At 42.4% G+C, this 19,489-nt stretch overlaps 1 protein-coding gene across 2 annotated transcripts in view; it reads left to right on the top strand.

The window, feature by feature from the left end:
• Positions 1-19,489, top strand: part of cchcr1 (coiled-coil alpha-helical rod protein 1) — a 48,724-nt gene that overhangs the window by 9,445 nt on the left and 19,790 nt on the right. For both annotated transcript variants that reach the window (XM_073031542.1, XM_073031536.1), the window contains exons 4-7: positions 1,072-1,247; positions 3,174-3,309; positions 7,559-7,669; positions 14,781-14,924. In XM_073031542.1, the coding sequence (XP_072887643.1) occupies positions 1,072-1,247; positions 3,174-3,309; positions 7,559-7,669; positions 14,781-14,924 (567 nt within the window). The remainder of the gene's footprint in view (positions 1-1,071; positions 1,248-3,173; positions 3,310-7,558; positions 7,670-14,780; positions 14,925-19,489) is intronic.

Below are 19,489 nucleotides of genomic sequence, written 5' to 3'. Positions count from 1 at the left end.
CCGACTGAAATAGCCCAGCAAGTCACTGGTGACCCGTACCTTATGAGGTGTGCTAGTCCACAGTATGACTTTCTGTAAGCTGTACATGCAGCGAGGCACGGTAACCTGGTGGTTCACGTAAAGCTTTGCACTGCCAGTGACCTGGGTTAAATTTCCCCCCGTCTGTAAGGAGTTTGTACGTTCTCCACATGATTGCTGGGTTTCCTCCAGGTGCCCCCGTTTCCTCCCACATTCCAAAGTCGTACATGTTAGGATTAGTGAATTGTGGGTATGCTGTGCTGACAGCAGAAGCATATCAATATTATCAGGCTGCCCCCAGCACATCCTCGGACTGTGTCGGTCGTTGACACAAACGATGCATTTCATTGTATGTTTGAATGTACACATGACAAATAAAGACCTTGATCTTTTATCAGAATCAGGTTTATTATCACTGACAGTGCAATACATAAAAATACATTAAAAAATTACTGTAAGTTTCAATAAAATATATAAAAATATAATTAGTACAAAAAGAGAGTGGAATAGTGAGGTAGTGTTCAGGCTTCGTGGACTGTTCAGAAATCTGAATACAGAAGGGAAGAAGCTGTTCCTAAAACATTGAGTGTGAATCTTCACCCTCCTGTACCTCTCCTCTAATGAGAAGAGGGCATGTCCCAAATGGTGAGGGTTCTTAATCAGCAATGCCACCTCCATGAGGCACTGACTCTTGAAGATGGCCTCAGTGGTGGTGGCTAGAACCCATGATGGAGCTGCCTCCCTGATGTATCAAGAAATGCAACTTGAAAAAGCAAATGCATGTATTCATTTATTTATCTTGTTTATATAAATTCAATGGCAGTAAATTTTATCCATATCTCAATTTTTGGTGAATTTTCCAAGGGCGTATTTCCTTTTCAAAATGTCTGCAATGCAGTGGGGAGTGGTGTCGTCTAAACCAGTTCAGGGGTCATTAGTTGGTAATGTTGAATCCCGGAAATATGAATGAATGGATTTCCACCCCGCCACGAACTAGTGTAGCTGCAGATTCCAGCATCTGTGGGTATAAGCCTTTCTTTCCGGTTCCAACAGCTGGCAACTGTGCCTAAGTCACTGGATGGGGACCTGGAGGCTCTGCGGCGAAGGGTGGCGGAGTTGGAGGAAGAGCTGCAGCAGAGTCAAGAGAAAAGCCAGGGCGAGGCAGCACGCTTGAGGGCAACTCTTGAGGCCACAGCTCAGGAGCGGGATGCCCTGCAGGAAGAACTGAGGTAAGTGAAACTCTGGGTCTGTCTTGTTGTCCCTGAGTTCCTCCCTCTGCCTCGTAAAGCTTTAGGTTCTGTGCTGGACTCTCAGTTGTCAACCCGGGATTTCCCACATGCAGTACAGAAAAGGGACCCTTCACTGCTGATCCTGATGCTTGTATGCGAGTTGCATTTTCCCACTTCATGCCTTTACCTTTCCTATGCGAGAACCTGCCCAAATACCTTTTAACTGTGGCAATGTTATTTGCCAACGCTACTTCCTCTGGCAGCTCACTCCAGATATTCACCACCTTCTGTGTGAGGAAAACATTCCGTTCACCTCTCCATTAAACTTCTTCCTTCTCATCTTCAATGTTTTCCCTCTAGTTCCAAACTCCCCTGCTCTAGAGAAAAGATTCTATGTTTGTTCCTTGTACTATTTGTTTATTTTAAGGTAACTGGTAGTGATTTTTAAATGTCTTTGCAATGTGCTGTTGGCTTAACAAGTTTCACAACATATGTAAGTGATGATAAACCTGATTTTGTGTCTGATCCAATCTATGCTCCTTGTAATTTTATAATCCTGTGTGTTCACCCTTTACCCTGACATGCTTTGATGTCTGTCAGATCTCTCCTTGTAACTACAGCCCTGTATTTTCAGACAACTTCCTGGCACATATTGGGGCCCATGGTATCTAGGGTTGGTGAACCTTTTTGAGAGTGTGAGCCCAAATTGATGATTATTTTTATGCCATGGACCAATACCATGAAGCAAGGGGGTCCATGGACCCCAGGTTGGGGTCTTCCTGGAGAAGAGGATGCGTACACGACTCTCCACAAACTGGCTGCATTAGAGTTAGTGAGTTGTGGACGTGCTATGGCGCTGGAAGCACAGCAGCTCTTGTAGGCCACCCTCAGCACAGCTCGTTGTGAACGCAAACAATCCATTTCACTGTTTTTTAAGTATATATGACAATAAAGATCATCTTAAACTTTATGCAAGAATTATCATTGGCTAATCAGCTAGTAAAATTAATTAAAAACTTTTTTTTAAGGAACAAGGATGATTCCTGTTGCTTATTTATGCATATTAATTGATTTACAATGAATAAAGGTACTGATTGAAATAAATGAGGCTTTTAAAACAAATCTGTTCAAAATTTATTAAATTTATATTTTAAAAAGACTGTTCGTTTCTAAATGGTATTGTCACCACAGTTTACTCTCCAAATACTGATGTGTACACCAGTTTAAAGATGTATCATCTGTGTAACATAGTCTCACAACCATGTAGCTGGTGCTGAGCCGGTGTGAGACGTTTCCTGTGAAGATATCTCATTGCTCTCGGGTTGTAAGATATCATTTGCTGCTTCACCTGGCAGTAAAGATAATTGTTGTGTACCTTTATATTATGGGTGGAATTTAAAGAAATGAGCAGCAGCTCTACATGTTGCCTGCCAACAAAATTATTGTGCGTGCCTTCTTGGGCGCGGTTGGTATAGCACTGGTGTGTTCTCGCAACTTTGCTTTCCTGAAGTTCACACTCAGTAACACAGCAGCGTTGCAGTTCGTGCAATGCTTTATAGTACCGGCTGTGAGATCAGGGTTCAGTTCCCGTCACTGTCTGTAAGGAATTTCAACGGTCTCCCCATAACTGCACGGTTTTACTACAGGTGCTCTGGCTTCCTCCCACATTCCAAAGAAGCACAGTTACGGTTAGTGAGTTGTCATCATGCTACGTTGGAGCTGGAAGCATCGCAAGATTTGTAGGCTGCCCCCAGCGGAGGCCTTACTGATTTAATTTGAGACAAAGCGATACAGTTCACTGTACGCTTCAAAGCACAGTACATGTGGCAAATAAAGCTAATGCTTATCTTACATGATGATCAGACATGTCTGGGCTTCCTGAGGTGCGATTAAATAAAACATTCTTCTTCCTTTTTACTATTGCAGTAAAGCCAGAGGTACGTTGGAATCCCAGGGCTCCTTGATCCGACAACTTCGCACCTACATCGGACAACTGGTGCCGGATGAGAAGCAGCTCGAGGAGGCCCGGCAGGAGAAGGAGTGGTTGAGCAGCAGGGTGCAGGTAGGCTTGACAATTGGCAGTGGTCACAAACAGCACACAGCACAGTTTCCAACAATGGTAAACAAGGGGGAAATTGCTGAATGGGACAGTGTAGCCAGTTTGGGAAGAAGCTGCCTGCACATCCCTGTCTCATCCCTAATCAGTCTACACATATCCAAATGCTCATTTATCCAATCCCTTAGAATACCATCCCATAACTTTCTAATAACTGATGTCAGACTCACCAGCTTATAAATTCTTGGTTTCTGTTTAGAGCCTTTTTAAACAACAGAACAACATTAGCTATCCTCCAATCCTCTGGCACCTCCCCTGTCACCAAGGATGATTTGAATATCTCTGTTAGGGCCCTGGCAATTTCTGCACTTACCTCCCATAGGGTCCAGGTGTACACCTTGTTAGGCCCTGGGGAATTATCCACCTCGATTTGCCTCAGGGTAGCAAACACCTATGTAATCTGTACAGGGTCCATGAAGTTGATGCCGCTTTGCCTCACCTCTATAAACTCTGTCGTATTATCGATGCAAATAATTCATTTAAGATCGCCTCGTTTTGGGTTGATGGTGCTGGGTCCTCCCCAGACTGTCGGAGTTGAATGATCGCCCCTCACTGCATCTGTTATCGGGTTTCAGTGCTGATTGGCTTCACATCTGCTATCAATTTCAAGCAGCTGCCTGTTCCACAGGAACTATGATGTGGGGGGAGGTAGTTTTATACGTTGTTATTAATTTTGTGTGTGAAACAATTAGATTCAATTTTCAGTTCACCGATTGATTTTTGCTAGGTTCATGATCAGCATACCTTTAAGCAGCATATGTACACTCCGACGCTGATGAATCCACTCTTTCAATACACGACCGAGATCTGCATTTTTGGTTTTATGTGCTGTTTTCCATTAACCTCTGTTGTGTGGTCACTTCTCACTGTCTGTGCTGCACAGAGACCTGTGCATTGCTTGGGAACCTTCCCAGCACTGCGGAGTTTTCCATTTTTCCATTTGTGACTTCACGTCAGTGCTCAGAATAAAAATTTGGATTCAGAATTTTGGATAAGGGGTACTCAGCCTGCATTGATAATTGGTTTATTATTGTCACATGTATTGGACAGTGAAAAGCTTGTCTTGCATACTCTTCATACAGATCAAATTATTGCCAGTCCATTCAGCTAGAATAAGGTAAAACAATAGAGACTGAGAAGGTGGCAACACGGCTGGGAAGGGAATATGGAAGAAGGTTCGTATGATAACAGTGGGGCAGAAGCTGTTCATCAGCTTTTTCATTCAGGCTTTAAAGCTCCTCAGAATCAGAATCAGGGTTAATATCATTGGCATATGTAGTGAAATTTGTTGTTTTGTGGCAGCAGTACATACAGTTGTATAATATATAATTTACAATAAGAAATACATTTTAAAAATTAATCTAAATAAGTAGCGCAAAAAGAGAGCAAAAATATCGAGTGAGTGATTATGGGATAGTTTATTATCCAATCAGAATTCTGATGGCGGAGGGGAAGAAGCTATTCATAAAATTGAGTATGTGTCTTCAGGCTCTTGTACCTCCTTCCTAATGGGAGCAGTGAGAAGAGGGCATGTCCTGGATGATGGATGTCACCTTTTACAGACAATTTTTGAAGATGTCCTCAATGCTGGGGAGGCTAGTGCCTCTATGTTCTGGAAGATGGAGAAGGGACAAAGGAATGACACATTGAAGATGGGTTGAATGGAAGGAAGCAACAAGGTTAGGCAGCGTTTACTACAGCTTCAGTTGTTCCAGGGCAGAGCAGTTGCCATGTCAGGTTGAGATTCAACTGGTCAGGATACTTACCATAGTTTGTTTTTTTTTTTAATTTAATTTTTTAATTAGTTTTTCAAACCATTTTACAAATTAAAAACCCCAAATCCCAATGAGGAGCATTAATACAGTGCAAAATTAAGCATACAATAACAATATGCTACAAAGGAAGAGAATTTAACAAAAAAGCACCTAAATTAAAGACAAGTAAACTTAGTGTCCTCCCCAAGCCCCACAACACAAGAAAAAAACAACAACTCCAGACCAACCACAACACAATATAGAGAGTATAAGTCAGGACAGTCAAACTCCCAGACTGTGAATACACTTAGCAACAGAGGATAATAATGCCTACTACCAAAAAAAAGGGAGCTGAAAGCAAGGGACCGAAAAGAAGAAAAAAAGAAAAAAAAAACCTTAGTCAAGAGGAAGGTTATGAAAGTACTCGATAAAAGGTCCCCAGACCTTCTGGAACTTTAGATCCGAATTAAGAACTGAATAATGAATTTTTTCGAGGTCCTAGCAGGCCATAATGTCGTTAAGCCATTGTGCATGAGTGGGCCTTACCATAGTTCTATGGAAGTTCAAGAGAATCCTCGTGGGCAAGCCATATCTCATTATAGGAAGGGTGTGGAAGCTTTAGAGAAGGTGCAGAGGAGATTTTTCAAGATGCTGCCTGGATTAGAGAGCATGACTTATGAGAAAGGTTAAGGAAGTGGGGCTTTTCTTTTTAGAGCCAAGAAGGATGAGAGGTGACTTGGTAGAGGTCTATAAGATGCTAAGAGGCATAGATAGAGTGTTTTTCAGGACAGCAATGTCCAAAAGCAGAGGACATTCTTCTAAGGTGAATGAAGGAAAGTCTGGGAAATGTCAGAGCTAAATTTTTTACACAGAGAGTGATGAGTGCCTGGAACACACTGCTGGGCTGGTGGCAGAGACAGATATGTTGAGGAAATTACAAGCAGGGTAGACAAAGGAGATGCAGTAGATGTGGTGTACTTGGATTTTCAGAAGGCCTTTGACAAGGTGCCGCACAGGAGGCTGCTTAGTGAGATAAGAACCCATGGAATTACAGGGAAGTTACTAGCGAGGGTGGAGTATTGGCTGGTCGGCAGTAAACAGAGAGTGGGAATAAAGGGATCCTATTCTGGCTAGCTGTCAGTTACCAGTGGAGTTACACAGGGGTCAGTGTTGGGACCATTGCTTTTTACAATGTATATTAATGATTTGAACTATGGCATTAATGGATTTGTGGCTAAATTAGCTGATGATACAAAGATAGTGGAGGAGTGGGTAGTTTTGAGGAAACAGAGAGCCTGCAGGAGAGACTTAAGTAGTTTAGGGGAATGGGCAAAGAAGTAGCAAATGAAATACAATGTTGGGAAGTGTATGGTCATGCAGCTTGGTGGAAGAAATAAACAGGCAGACTATTTTTAGATGGAGAGAGAATTCAAAATGCAGAGATGCAAAGGGACTTGGGAGTCCTTGTGCAAGATACACTAAAGGTTAACCTCCAGGTTGAGTCGGTGCTGAAGAAGGCAAATGCAATGTTGGCATTCATTTCTAGAGATATAGAATATAAGAGCCAGGGTGTGATGTTGAGGCTCCATAAGGCACTCGTGAGACCACACTTGGGAGTATTGTGTGCAGTTTTGGGTTCCTTTTTGTAGAAAGGATATACTGACACTGGAGAGGGTTCAGAGAAGATTCAGAAGAATGATTCCAGGAATGAAAGGGTTACTGTGTGAGGAACGTCTGGCAGCTCTTGGGCTGTATTCCCTGGAGTTCAGGAGAATGAGAGGGGATCTCATAGAAACATTCCGAATGTTAAAAGGCCTGAACAGGTTAGATATGGCCAAGTTATTTCCCATAGTAGGAGAGTCTAGGACAAGATGGCACGACTTCAGGATTGAAAGACGTCCATTTAGAACAGAAATGTGGAGAAATTACTTTAGTCGGAGGGTGGTAAATCTGTGGAATTTGTTGCCACGAACAGCTGTGGAGACCAAGTCATTGGGTGCATTTAAGGCAGAGATAGATAGGTTCTTGTTTAGCCAGGGCATCAAAGGATATGGGGTGAAAGCAGGGGAGTGGGGATGACTGGAAGAATTGGATCAGCCATGATTGAATGGTGGAGCAGACTCGATGGGCCGAATGGCTTACTTCTGCTTCTGTTCTTATGGACATTTAAGAGACTCTTGGATAGGCACATGGATGTAAGAGAAATGGAGGTCTATGTGGGAGTGAAGGATTTTATTGACCTTGGAATATGTTAAAAGGTTGACACACCATCATAGGCCAAAGGGTCTGTTCTGTGCTGTCGTTCTGTGTTCTCAAGTACAGACACTAATGGGCTTTGTTGATCACTCTGATCACTCTGCTGCCAGTCCTTGATACACGTTTTTCCTTGAATTGGATCAGGTGTCGCCACCGGTCACTGTTGTGCCCTTTTGTTTTGCCAGCATCTGGAGAAGGAGAGGGAGACACTAAGAGCCACATCGGAGCTTCTCAACGTGCGCCTGACGTCACTGATGGACATTGTCACCATCCAGGAGAGCGACCGCTGCGGAAAGGTACCCGGCAACACTCTGAGCTGAAGTGAGGGGAGAGAAAGCTGGAAATACTCAGCAAGTCAGTCAGCATCTGTAAAGAGTGTTTATATTACAAGCTGATGAGCTTTCATTGGTTCGGAAGGATTAGCGCTCTCTCCTCCTAACAGTGCTGTCTGACATGCGGCACTTTAGATTTCAGTTTCAGATTTCAAGCATCTATGGGTGCTGTGGTTCTGTCCATGCCAATGATATGCAGGTTGGTAGGTTTATCGGCAGCTGAGTGTAGCTGGGTGGGTTTGATGGGATGTGATGATGGGTTATAGGGGTAGCAGTGGGGGAATGGGATTGCCTTGTGAGCTGGCATGGGCTCAATGGACCAAACGACTAAAAGAAATAGGAGCACGATTAGGCTATTCGGCCTGCCGAGTCTTTGCCATTCAATTATGGCTGAGCTTTTTTCAACTGTTCTCCCACTCTCTCCCCATTAACCATAATCGCCACTGTAGCATCGAGGTTAGTGTGACGCTATAACAGCTTGGACATCGGAGTTCAGAGCTCAATTCCAGTGTCATCTGTACAGGTCTCTGTGCGCCATCACTGTAGAATGTGTGGGTTTTCCGCGTGTGCTCCGGTTTCCTCCCACAGTCCGAAGATGTATCAGGTAGGTTAATTAGTCATTGTAAATTGTCCCGTGATTTGGTTAGGGTTAAAGCGGGGTTGTCGGAGGTTGCAGGACAGTGCAGCTCGAAGGGCCTACTCCACATATAACTCTGAGTAAAATGAAATAAACCATCCCCTTACCAATTAAGAGCCTATCCTGACCTTAGTGGTAATGAATTCCACAGATTCACCAGCATCTGCTTGAAGAAATTCCTTCACATTTCTATTCTGCTGTCTTCCCTCAGATCCTATATTCTTCTACTGATGGAAATATCGGCTCCATTTTTACTCTATCCAAACCTTTCAGTATCTGGTAGAAATGATATTCTCGCCCCTCACCCCACCCCATCCTTCTGAACTCCATGGAGTACAGGACCAGAGACATCAGATGCATCTCATACATTGATGAAGATGTTATATTTGAATGCACACGGTATACGGAATTTGTAGCATCAATGCAGATTGGCAGGTATGATGTAGTAGGCATCACTGAATCATGGCTGAAAAAAGATAATAGCTGGGAGCTATAAGCATAAAAGCTACCCATAGTGTCGAAAGGACAGACAAGAAGGCAGAGGAGGTGGTGTTGCTCTGCTGGTAAAAATCAAATCAAATCATTAGAAAGAGGTGGCATAGGGACGGAAGGTGGTGAATCTTTGTGAATAGAACTAAGAAGCTGTAAGGGTAAAAGACCCTGACGGGGGTTGTATACAAACCCCCAAACAATGGTAAGAATGTGGCCTACAGATTATAACAAGAAATAGAACATACATGTCAGAAGGGCACTATTACAATTGTAATGGGGGGATTTCAATATGCAGGGATATTGGGAAAATCAGATTGGTGCTGGATTCCAGAAGGGGGAATTTCTAGAGTGCCTACAAGATGGCTTTTTAAGAGTAGCTCATGGTCAAACCCACTAGGGGATCAGCTATTCTGGATTGGGTATTGTGCAGTGAACCAGAATTGATTAGAGACCTTAAGTAAAAGAACCCTTTGGGGTCAGTGATCATAATACAATAGAATTTATTCTGAAATTTGAGAAAAAGAAGGCAAAGTCAGATGTGTCAGTATTGCAGTGGAGTAAAAGAATTACAGAGGCATGAGGAATGAGTTGGCCAGAATTGATTGGATAAGAACACTGGCAGGGGTGACGGCAGAGCCAGAATTTCTGGAAGCAATTCGGAAGGCACAGGATATATATATCCCAAAGAGGAAGAAGTATTCTAAATGAAAGTTGACATAACCATGGCTGACACAACAAGTCAAAGCCAACAAAACCAGTTCTGATAGAGGTGGCTGAAGAGATTGTGGGGGCATTATCAAGAATCTCTAGATTTTGGAATGGTTCCAGAAGACTGAAAAATTGCAAACATCATTTCACTCTTCAAGAATGGAGAGAGGCTGAAGAAAGGAAACTGTAGGCCAGTTAGTCTGAGCTCAGTGGTTGGTAAAATGTTTGAGTCGATTATCAGGGTGAGGTTTCAGGGGACCTGGAAGCAGATGATAAAATAGGCCACAGTCAGGATGGTTTCCTCAAGGGAAAATCTTACCTGACAAATCTGTGAAATTCTTTGAAGAAATAACACGCAGGATAGAGAAAGGAGAATAAGTTGATGTTGTGTGCTTGGATTTTCAGAAGGCCTTTGTCAAGGTACCACACCTGAGGCTGCTGAAGTATTACTGGAAAGATTCTAGCATGGACAAAGCAGTGGTTACTTAGCAGAGGCAAAGAGTGGGAATAAAAGGAGCCTTTTCTGGCTGGCTGTCAGTGACTAGTTGTGTTCCACAGGGGTCTGTATTGGGACCAATTCTTCTAACATTATATATCAATGATTTGGATGATGGAATTGATGGCTTTGTTACAAAGTTTGCAGAGGTATGAAGATAGGTGGAGGGGGAGGTAGTTTTGAGGAAGTAGAGGGGCTACAGTAGGACTTAGACAGATTTGGAAAATGGGCAAAGAAATGGCAGATGGAATACAGTGTCAGGAAGTGTAAGCCATGCATTTTGGTAGAAGAAATGAAAGGGTTGACTGTTTTCTAAATGGAGAGAAAATGCAAAAAACTGAGTTGCAAAGGGACTTGGGAGTCCTTGTGCAGGATTCCCTAAAGGTTAATTTGAAGGTTAAGTCTGTGATAAGGAAGGCAAATGCAATGTTAGTATTCATTTCAAGAGAACAAGAATATAAAAGCAAGGGCATAATGTTGAGACTTTATAAAGCATTGGCGAGGCCTCACTTGGAGTATTGTAAGCAGTTTTGGGCCCCTTATCTTAGAAAACGTGTTGAGACTGTAGAGGGTTCAAAGGAGGTTCATGAAAATGATTCCAGGGTTGAATGGCTTGTTACATGAAGAGCGTTTGATGGGTATTCACTAGAATTCAGAAGAATGAGGAATGACCTCATTGAAACCTATTGATTGGTGACAGGCCTTGATTGAGTGGATGTTTCCTATGGTAGTAGAGTCTAAGAGAAGAGCACACAGCCTCAGAATTGAAGGGCATCCTTTTTGTACAGAGATGAGGGGGAATTTCTTTAGCGAGAAAGTGGTGAATAAATGGAATTCTTTACCATGAGCAGCTGTGGAGACCAAGTCTTTATGTATATTTAAGGCAATGGTTGATAGATTCTTGATTGGTCATGGAATGAAGGGATGTGGGGAAAAGGTGGGATATTGGGGCTGAGAGGAAAATTGGATCAGCCATGATGAAATGGCAGAACAGACTCAATGTGCCAAATGGCCTAACTCTGCTCCTATATCTTATGGTCCTTTCATTCTTCAGATAATTCTTTTGAACCTACTGTTGACCCTCTCCAGAGCCCACATATGTATGTCTGATGCCCTCTGACAAGGAGATGGGGTAGGTGGGACAGGACATTTTCTGGAAATGAGTCCATGTCTTTCTGACTGGAGTCAGATAGCTGCTAATTCTAAAGCAAATATAAGCTGGAAGTATGCATACTCAGCAGGTCAGGCAGCATCTATGGGGAGAAAAACAATCATTAATATATCTGGTCAAAAGGGAAAATGTAGGAATTGGAACATGTATAAGTTGCAGAGGAGATGGACAGTGAGTGGAGAGACAGTAAAGGTGATCAGTGGTAGGTTGGAGACTAGGACAGACTGAAGGGCAGGAGGAGCTACAGTCCTCAGTAGAAACTCAGCTGGTCGAGCAGCATTTGTAAGAAGGAAAGGAAACGACCGATGTTTCAGGTGGAAACCCTGTGGAGGGCAGAATGTGTTGAAGGTCTGGTGGAAGATGTAGGAAGACATTGGGAAGGCCACATTTGGACTGTTGTGTTCAGTTTTGGTCACCTTGCTCTAGGAAAGATGCCATTAAGCTGGATGGAAAGCCAAAAAAAAAGAGAAATATGAGACTTTTGCCAGGTCTCAAGCGACTGAGTTCTAGAGAGCAGTTAGCAGGCTAGGACTTTATTCATTGGAGCATAGGAGAATTGAGGGATGAACTTATGGAAGTGTACAGTACTGTGCAAAAGTCTTAGGCACATGTAAAAAAATCTGTAAAACAAGAGGCTTTCAAAAGCTATGAAAAGTTTCCAAATGTCAAATAGATTATATTGCAACAAACAGTAAAAAACTAAATTAAATCAATGCTTGTTGTGACCACCCTTTGCCTTTAATTTCTCTTAGGTAGGCTGTCATGCTGTTTTATAAGGAATTTTGCTAGTACGTTGGTCCAAGCATCTTGGAGAACTTACCACAGTTCTTCTGCATACTTCAGCTATCTCGTTTGCTTCTGTTTCTCCAGGTAAAGCCAGACGGCCTCATTATTGTTGAGATCAGGACTCTGTGGAGGCCATACCATCTGAAACCATAAGACTTATGGTTAAGACTTTAACACAGTACTGTACAGTATCATGAGAGCATCAATACGCTGAATGCACACAGTCTTTTTGCAGAGTTGGGGCCAATGTTCCCTCTAAGGTGTGCATGCTTACACATCTTTTGCTACTAGTGCACAAAGGAGTTTAAACTGCACACATAAAGTTGTCGTCCTCTACCTCGTTAGTCTATTGAGTATATTTCATGATTGTACACAATCACATTTTGTTTTCCGGTTTGTGATGCGGATAGTGTTGACCACATAGAGCTTGCGATGATTTGTCTGTAGATTTTGGAACAGGCTTATTTTTTTTTGTTATTTTTTTTATTGAAGTTCATCATCAAACAAACATTTCCTTATTTATACTGTCTTTATTGAAGAAATTATTCAGTGTGCACATGTTGTTGTCGTGGGCATAAAATTGCACAGCAGAAGATTTTTGCGCACACTTGTCATTCCAAATTAGATGCAACATTGGTTGGGGGAGTCAAAACTGAGAAGGCGTAGGTTTAAGGTGAGAGAGAAGAGATTTAATAGGGGCCTAAGTGCCAAATTTTTCACCTAGTTGGTGATCTGTATATGGACAAACTTCCAGAGGATGTGGTCGAGGCAGGTACATTAACGGCATTTAAAAGGCACTTAGATGGGTATGTGATAAGAAAGGTTTAGAGAGATGTAGGCAAATGAGACCTGCATAGATGGGAATTTTGGTTGGATGACCGAAGGGCTGTTTCTTTGCTGTATGACTTTATGATTGTGGGATGAATGAAATCTGAAATGGCAGAAAAGCAGAACGAAAAAAAAATTGAAAATGGAGTCAACAGCACAAAAATAGGCCTTTAGGCTCATCTAGTCTGTGCCGACTTATTTTTCTACATAGTCCCATACACCTCCACTTGGACCATAGGCCTCTGATTCATGTGCCTGTCCAAACTTCTTTTGCAGTTGAACCCACATCCACCAGTTCTTTTGCCAGCTTGTTTCATACTTGCATCACCCTCTGAATGGAGAGGTCCTCCGAAAATCCCCCTTAAAAATGTAACCTGTTAACCCAAAACTATAACTTCTAGTTCTCGTCTCACCCAACCTCAGTGGAAAAAAGCCTGCATGCATTTATTTTATCTCTCATCATCATCATTTTATTGCCGTGTCATATGGCATTGGCGATCATCGTCTGCGACCATGATTGTTTTTGGCAAATTTTTCTACAGATGTGGTTTGCCATTGCCTCCTTCTGGGCGGTTTGTTTACAAGACAGGTAAACAATTATCAATACTCTTCAGAGATTGTCTGCCTGGTGTCAGTGGTCGCATAACCAGGACTTGTGATATGCACCAGCTGCTCATCTGACCATCCACCACCTGACCCATGGCTTGACGTGACCCTGATCGGGAGGCTAAGCAAGTGCTGCAGCTTGCCCAAGGCTGACCTGCAGACTAGCAGAGGGAAGGAAAGCTGTACACCTCCTCTGGTAAAGATTTATCTCCACCTGCCGCCCATCCCTCTCTATACCTCCATCAAATCTCCTCTCATTCTTCTTCACTTGGGGAATACTTGAAGTCCTAATCTATTCAACCTTTCCTTATAACTCAGGTCCTCAGGTCCCGGCAACATCCATGTAAATCTTCTCAATACTCTTTCAATTTGATTGATATATTTCCTGAAGGTAGATGAATAGAACTGTGCACACACTATTTCAAATTAGGCCTCACCAATGTCTTATTCCACTTCAGCATTTATGTGAGATACAGAACTGATTAATTAAAATAGTTGAATTAAATTTTGAGTCCATGAAACCAGGAGGTGAGATACTTTCCCTTGAGGTTCATGGGAACAGTGTGGGAGGCTGAGGATGGGGATTGTACTGACAGTTCACTAGTAGTTTGGTACACATTCTGGGGCACTAGGAAAGGTGGACCTTTGTCAGAATTAGAATCAAGTTTAGTATCACCAGCCTCTGTCATGAACCTGTTGATCCTATTTAACTATAAATAAATAGTTAAATAGTGCAAAAAACTAGGAATAAAAATGTAGTGAGGTAATGTTCATGGGTTTAATGTCCATTCAGAAATCGAATGATGGGAAGAAGCTGTTTTTGAATCATTGAGCGTGTGCCTTCAGGCTTCAGTATCTCCTTCCTGATGGTAGCATTGAGAAGAGGACATGTCCTGGCTAATGGGGGTCGTTAATGATAGATGCTGACTTTTTGAGGCTGACTTCACTCTTTGAAGATATCCTGGATACTAAGGAGGCTAGTGCCCGTGATGGAGCTGACTAACTTTACAACTCTCTGCAGCTTACTTCAATCCTGTGCAGCAGCCCCCTCCCTCCCCCACATACCAGATGGTGATGCAGCCAGTTGGAATGTGCTCCATGGTGCAACTGTAGAAATTTGCTTTCAGTGTTTTCTGTGACAAATGATATCTTCTCAAACTCCCAATGAAGTACAGCCACAGTCTTGCCACCTTTATGGTGCATTGATATATTGAGACCAGGTTAGGTCCTCAGGGATATTGACACCCTGGAACTTGAAATTGCTCACTCTATCCACTTCTGAAGTCTGAATTTTGTAGAAGGGAAGAGAAAGCAAGTGGTTATTGCGATTTCTTCTTCCTTGTGTTTCCAGCCTACACTGGATGTCCAGAGCGGGGACAATAGGAGGAAAGCTTCAATGGTGACACGTTGGAGAGAGAAGGTGTTTGCTCTGATGGTGCAGCTGAAGTCGCAGGAGATCAGTCACACCAATGATATCAATCGTCTCCAGGTCAAGGTGGGTATCTTGCTTAGTAACTGCATTCTGCCTTCAGTATATTATTTCAAGCAGCTCTTCATAACTTACAAACACAAGATATTCTGCAGATGCAGGAAATCTAGAGCAACACACTCTAAACGCTCAGGCAGAAAGGATTCAAGATTCAAGTTTATTTCTCATGTATACATTGAAACATACAGTAAAATGCATCTCATGTCTAAACCCTAACCTGACCCCTAACTCCCTTCTCTGTCCCCAAAACCATCTCCACAAACCTAAAGGAACATTAAATCTGAGCCATGACTCCACAGAAGTTTCTGCCCAGAACCATCTTGGAGCAGGGGCCCTTGGTGTGACTGGATTTCAAAGTTCAAAGGAAATTTTTTATTAGAGTATGTAAGGTATAGGAGCAGAATTAGGCCTTTTGGTCCATCGAGTCTGCTGTGCCATTTCATCATGGCTGATCCCAATCTCCTGCCTTCTCTCTGTATCCCTTCGTGCCCTGACTATTCAAGAATATATCGATTTTTGCTTTAAGTGTACATAAAGACTAGGCTCCACAGTCACTAGTGCATTGAATTCCACAGATTCACCACTGTCTGACTGAAGAAATTCCTCCTTATCTCTGTTCCAACAGGATGCCCCTCTATTCTGAGGCTGTATCCTTTGGTCCCAGAATCTCCACATCCACTCTATCAAGGCCTTTCAACATTCGATAGGTTTCAATGAGGTCACCCCACATTCTTCAGAATTCTGTCAAATACAGGCCCAAAACCACCAAACACTCTTCATATGACAAGCTGTCCTGTCCATAGAATTATTTTCTTGAACATCCTCTGAACTTTCTCCAGGGTCAACACATCTTTTGTAGTGTAAGGGGCCCAAAACTGTTAATAATACTCCAGTTGAGACCTCACCAGTGCTTTATAAAGTCTCAACATCACATCCTTGCTTTTATGTTCTAGTTCTCTTGAAATGAATGCCAAAATTGCATTTGCTTTCCTCACCACAGACTCAACCTGCAAATTAATCTTTAGGGAATCCTGCTCAAGATTTTGAATTGATTTTTGATTTTTCTCTCCATTTAGAAAATAGTCTACCCTGTTATTTTTCCTACCGAATTCATGGCTATACACTTCATGACACTGTATTCCATCTGCCATTTCTTTGACCATTCTCCGAATCTGTCTAAGTCCTCTGTAGTCTCTATGATTTCTCAAAACTACCTATCTTCCTATTTTTGTATTGTCCGCAAACTTTGCAACAAAGCCATCAATTCCATCACCCAAGTCATTGACGTTTAACATAAAAAGAAGACCCCTGTAGAACACCACTGGTCACCACAGCCAATCAGAAATTTATTCCAATTCTTTGCCTCCTGCCAATCAGCCACTGCTTTACCATGCTAGAAACTTTCCTGTAATATGATGGGCTCTTAACTTGTTAAGTATGGCACCTTGTCAAAAGTTTGAAAATCCAAGTCCTTTGTCTATCCTGCTTGTTACTTCTTCAAAGAATTCCAACAGCTTAGTCAGGCAAGCCATTCCCCTTGAGAAAACCATGCTGACTACAGCCTATTTTATCATGTGCCTCTAAGTACCCTGAGAATTCATCCTTAATAATCAATTCCAATATCTTTCCAACCACTGAGGTCAGTCTAACTGGTCTTCTTTTCTTCCTTTCTTCTGCCTCTCTCCCTTCTTGAAGAGCGGAGTGAAATTTTCAAGTTTTCAACCTCAGAATCAGAATCAGGTTTATTATCACTGACATGTGTCATGAAATTTGTTAACTTAGCAGCAACAGTTCAATGCAATACATAATATTGAAGAAAAAAAATAAATTAATAACAAATAAATAAGTAAATCAATTACAATACATGTATGTTCAATAGATTAAAAATCATGCAAAAAACAGAAATAATATATATTTTAAAAAGTGAGGTTGTGTGCAAACTGCTCTCCATGCTACATCTATAGAGGTTTTTGAGTGTATTTGTTGACATACCAAATCTCTTCAAACTCCTAATCAAGAAGAGCTGCTATCTTGTCTTTATAATTGCATTGATATGTTGGGACCAGGTTAGATCCTCAGCAATCTTAACACCCAGGAGTTTGAAACTGCTCAATCTCTCCACTTCTGATCCCTCCTTGAGGATTGGTATGTGTTCCTTTGTCTTACCCTTCCTTTGTCCACAATCAGCTCTTTCGTCTTACTGACGTTGAGCGCCAGGTTGTTGCTGCGACACCACTCCACTAGTTGGCATATCTCGCCCCTGTATGCCTTCCTGCACCATCTGAGATTTACCAACAATGGTGGAACTATTACAAAACCTAGTGATTCTCGAAAGAACATTACTAATGCCTCCACAATCTCTTCAGCCACCTCTTTCAGAACACTGGGGTGTACACAATCTGATCCAGGTGACTTATCTACATTCAGACTTTGCAGTATCCCAACAATCTTCTCCCTAGTAGTGGTAACTACACACTTCTGACCCCTGACTCTCTGGAACTTCCACCCTACTGCTACTGTCTTCCACAGTGAAGACTGATGCAAAGTACTTATTCAGTTCATCCACCACTTTCTTGCCCCCCCCCCCCCATTACTACCTCTCCATCGTCATTTTCCAGCGGTCCAATATCTACTCTCACCTCTCTTTAACACTTTATGTATCTGAAGAAACTTCTGGTATCCTCATTTAACTAATACACATGTATAACCGTATAATGTATATAGAAAACACAAAGTACACTGCAGATGCTGTGGTCCTGACGAAGGGTCTCGGCCCAAAACGCTCCTTTCAATGGATGCTACCCAACCTGCTGAGTTCATCCAGCTTGTTTGTACATGTTAATGTATATAGAAACAAGACAATGTTTCCTCGAACCAGGATGTAAAGCACACTAGTACAGATAACACAGATAATACATGATAACATATGAAGGTAAGTATGAAGTCTAAGGATAGTCACAGTGCTTCAATATTAAATATTGTAAGGTACAGAATAGATTAACCAGTGAGACTTCAAATATGATATGTCTGGGAGTTCTGAAGCCCAATGGCCTGGGTGAAGAAACTGTTCCTCATCCTGACCATTCTTGCTTTTATGCATCGTAGTCTCCTGCCTGATGGTAGAATGTCAAAGAGGATGTTGGATTGATGGGTGGGATCCTTAATAATACAAAGGGCTCTACGTTTACAGCACCCCTGATGGATGGTAGGGAGACCCCAATGATCCTCTGAGCTGTTCTCCCAGTCCTTTGTAGGGACTTTCAGTCCAGTGCTCGACTGCTCTCTTTCCAGATAGAGATGCAATTTGTCAGGATGCTGTCAGTGGTGCTTTTATAAAATACAGTTAAGATGTGGGATTGCTTGCCTCAATCTCTTTAGGAAGTGGAGGCGCTGCTGTGCCTTCTTGTTCAGGGAGGTCATGTTAAGGGACCAGGTGAGGTCATCCAGGATATGAACTCCCAGGAACTTGGTGCACTTAACTCTCTACAGAGGAGCCATGTATTCACAGAGAGGTAGCTTGTCTGCACCTTCCTGAAGTCCACAATGATTTCCTTTGTCTTCTCCACGTTCAGGCTTAGGTTGTTCTTTTCACACCAATCCACCAGCCACTCCACTTTTTGCTGTATTGCAGACAGAGGCAATGTGTAGTGTCTCACTACATACTGCCTCTGTGTGTCACCATATCACCTTGAGATTCACTTTCTTGCAGGCATTCAGACAAGAGAGAAATGCAATAGAATCGGTGAAAAGCTGTACACAAAGAGTGACAAGCAACCGATGTGCAATCAATCAGTTGACAAATCAATCAATCAATAAGTAAATAATATTGAGAACATGAGTTGTAGAGTCATACTAAGTGAGGTTGTGGAATTAGATCAGAGTGAGGTGAGTGAAGTTATCTATACCAGTTCAGGATCCTGATGGTTGATGGGTAATAACTTCACGAACATGATGGTGTGAGATCTAAGGCTCCTGTACAACCTTCCTGATGCAGCAGTGAGAAGAGAGCATGGCCTGGATGGTGGGGCACCTTGATGATAGATGCTGCTTTCTCTTTTTTTAAAAACTTTTTTTATTGTGTTTTCAAATAGTTGCTTTCTTGATGGGGAGGTCTTTGCCTGTGTTGGACTGAGCTGTGTCCACAACCTTTTGTATGTTTTTTTCATTCCTGGATATTGGTGTTTCCATACCAGGCCACGATGCAACCATTTGGGATAATTTCCACTGTGTAGCTATAAAAGTTTTAAGTGACATACCAAAACTGCACGGATGTCTAAGATAGTAGAGGTACTGCTGTGCCAGCTCTGTGTTGGCACGTACGTGCTGGTCCCAGGACAGATCCTCTGATTTGATAGCACCAAGGAATTTTAAGTTACCGAACCACTCCACCTCCAATCCTTTAATGAGAACTGGCCCATGGATCTCCGGTTTCTTCCTCCTGTAGCCGATAATCAGCTCATTGGTTTTGCTGACGTTGAGTGAGAGGTTGTTGTTGTGGCACCATTCAGCCGGATTTTCAATCTCCCTCCTATATACTCCGTCTCTTGCTGTTCCTTCCTGATGCCATTAGT

Source organism: Hemitrygon akajei, chromosome 2 (genome assembly GCF_048418815.1).
Source record: "Hemitrygon akajei chromosome 2, sHemAka1.3, whole genome shotgun sequence".
Classification (NCBI taxonomy): domain Eukaryota; kingdom Metazoa; phylum Chordata; class Chondrichthyes; order Myliobatiformes; family Dasyatidae; genus Hemitrygon; species Hemitrygon akajei.
Note: the sequence above shows the minus strand (reverse complement) of the source record. Positions and strands in the feature narration are given on the sequence as shown.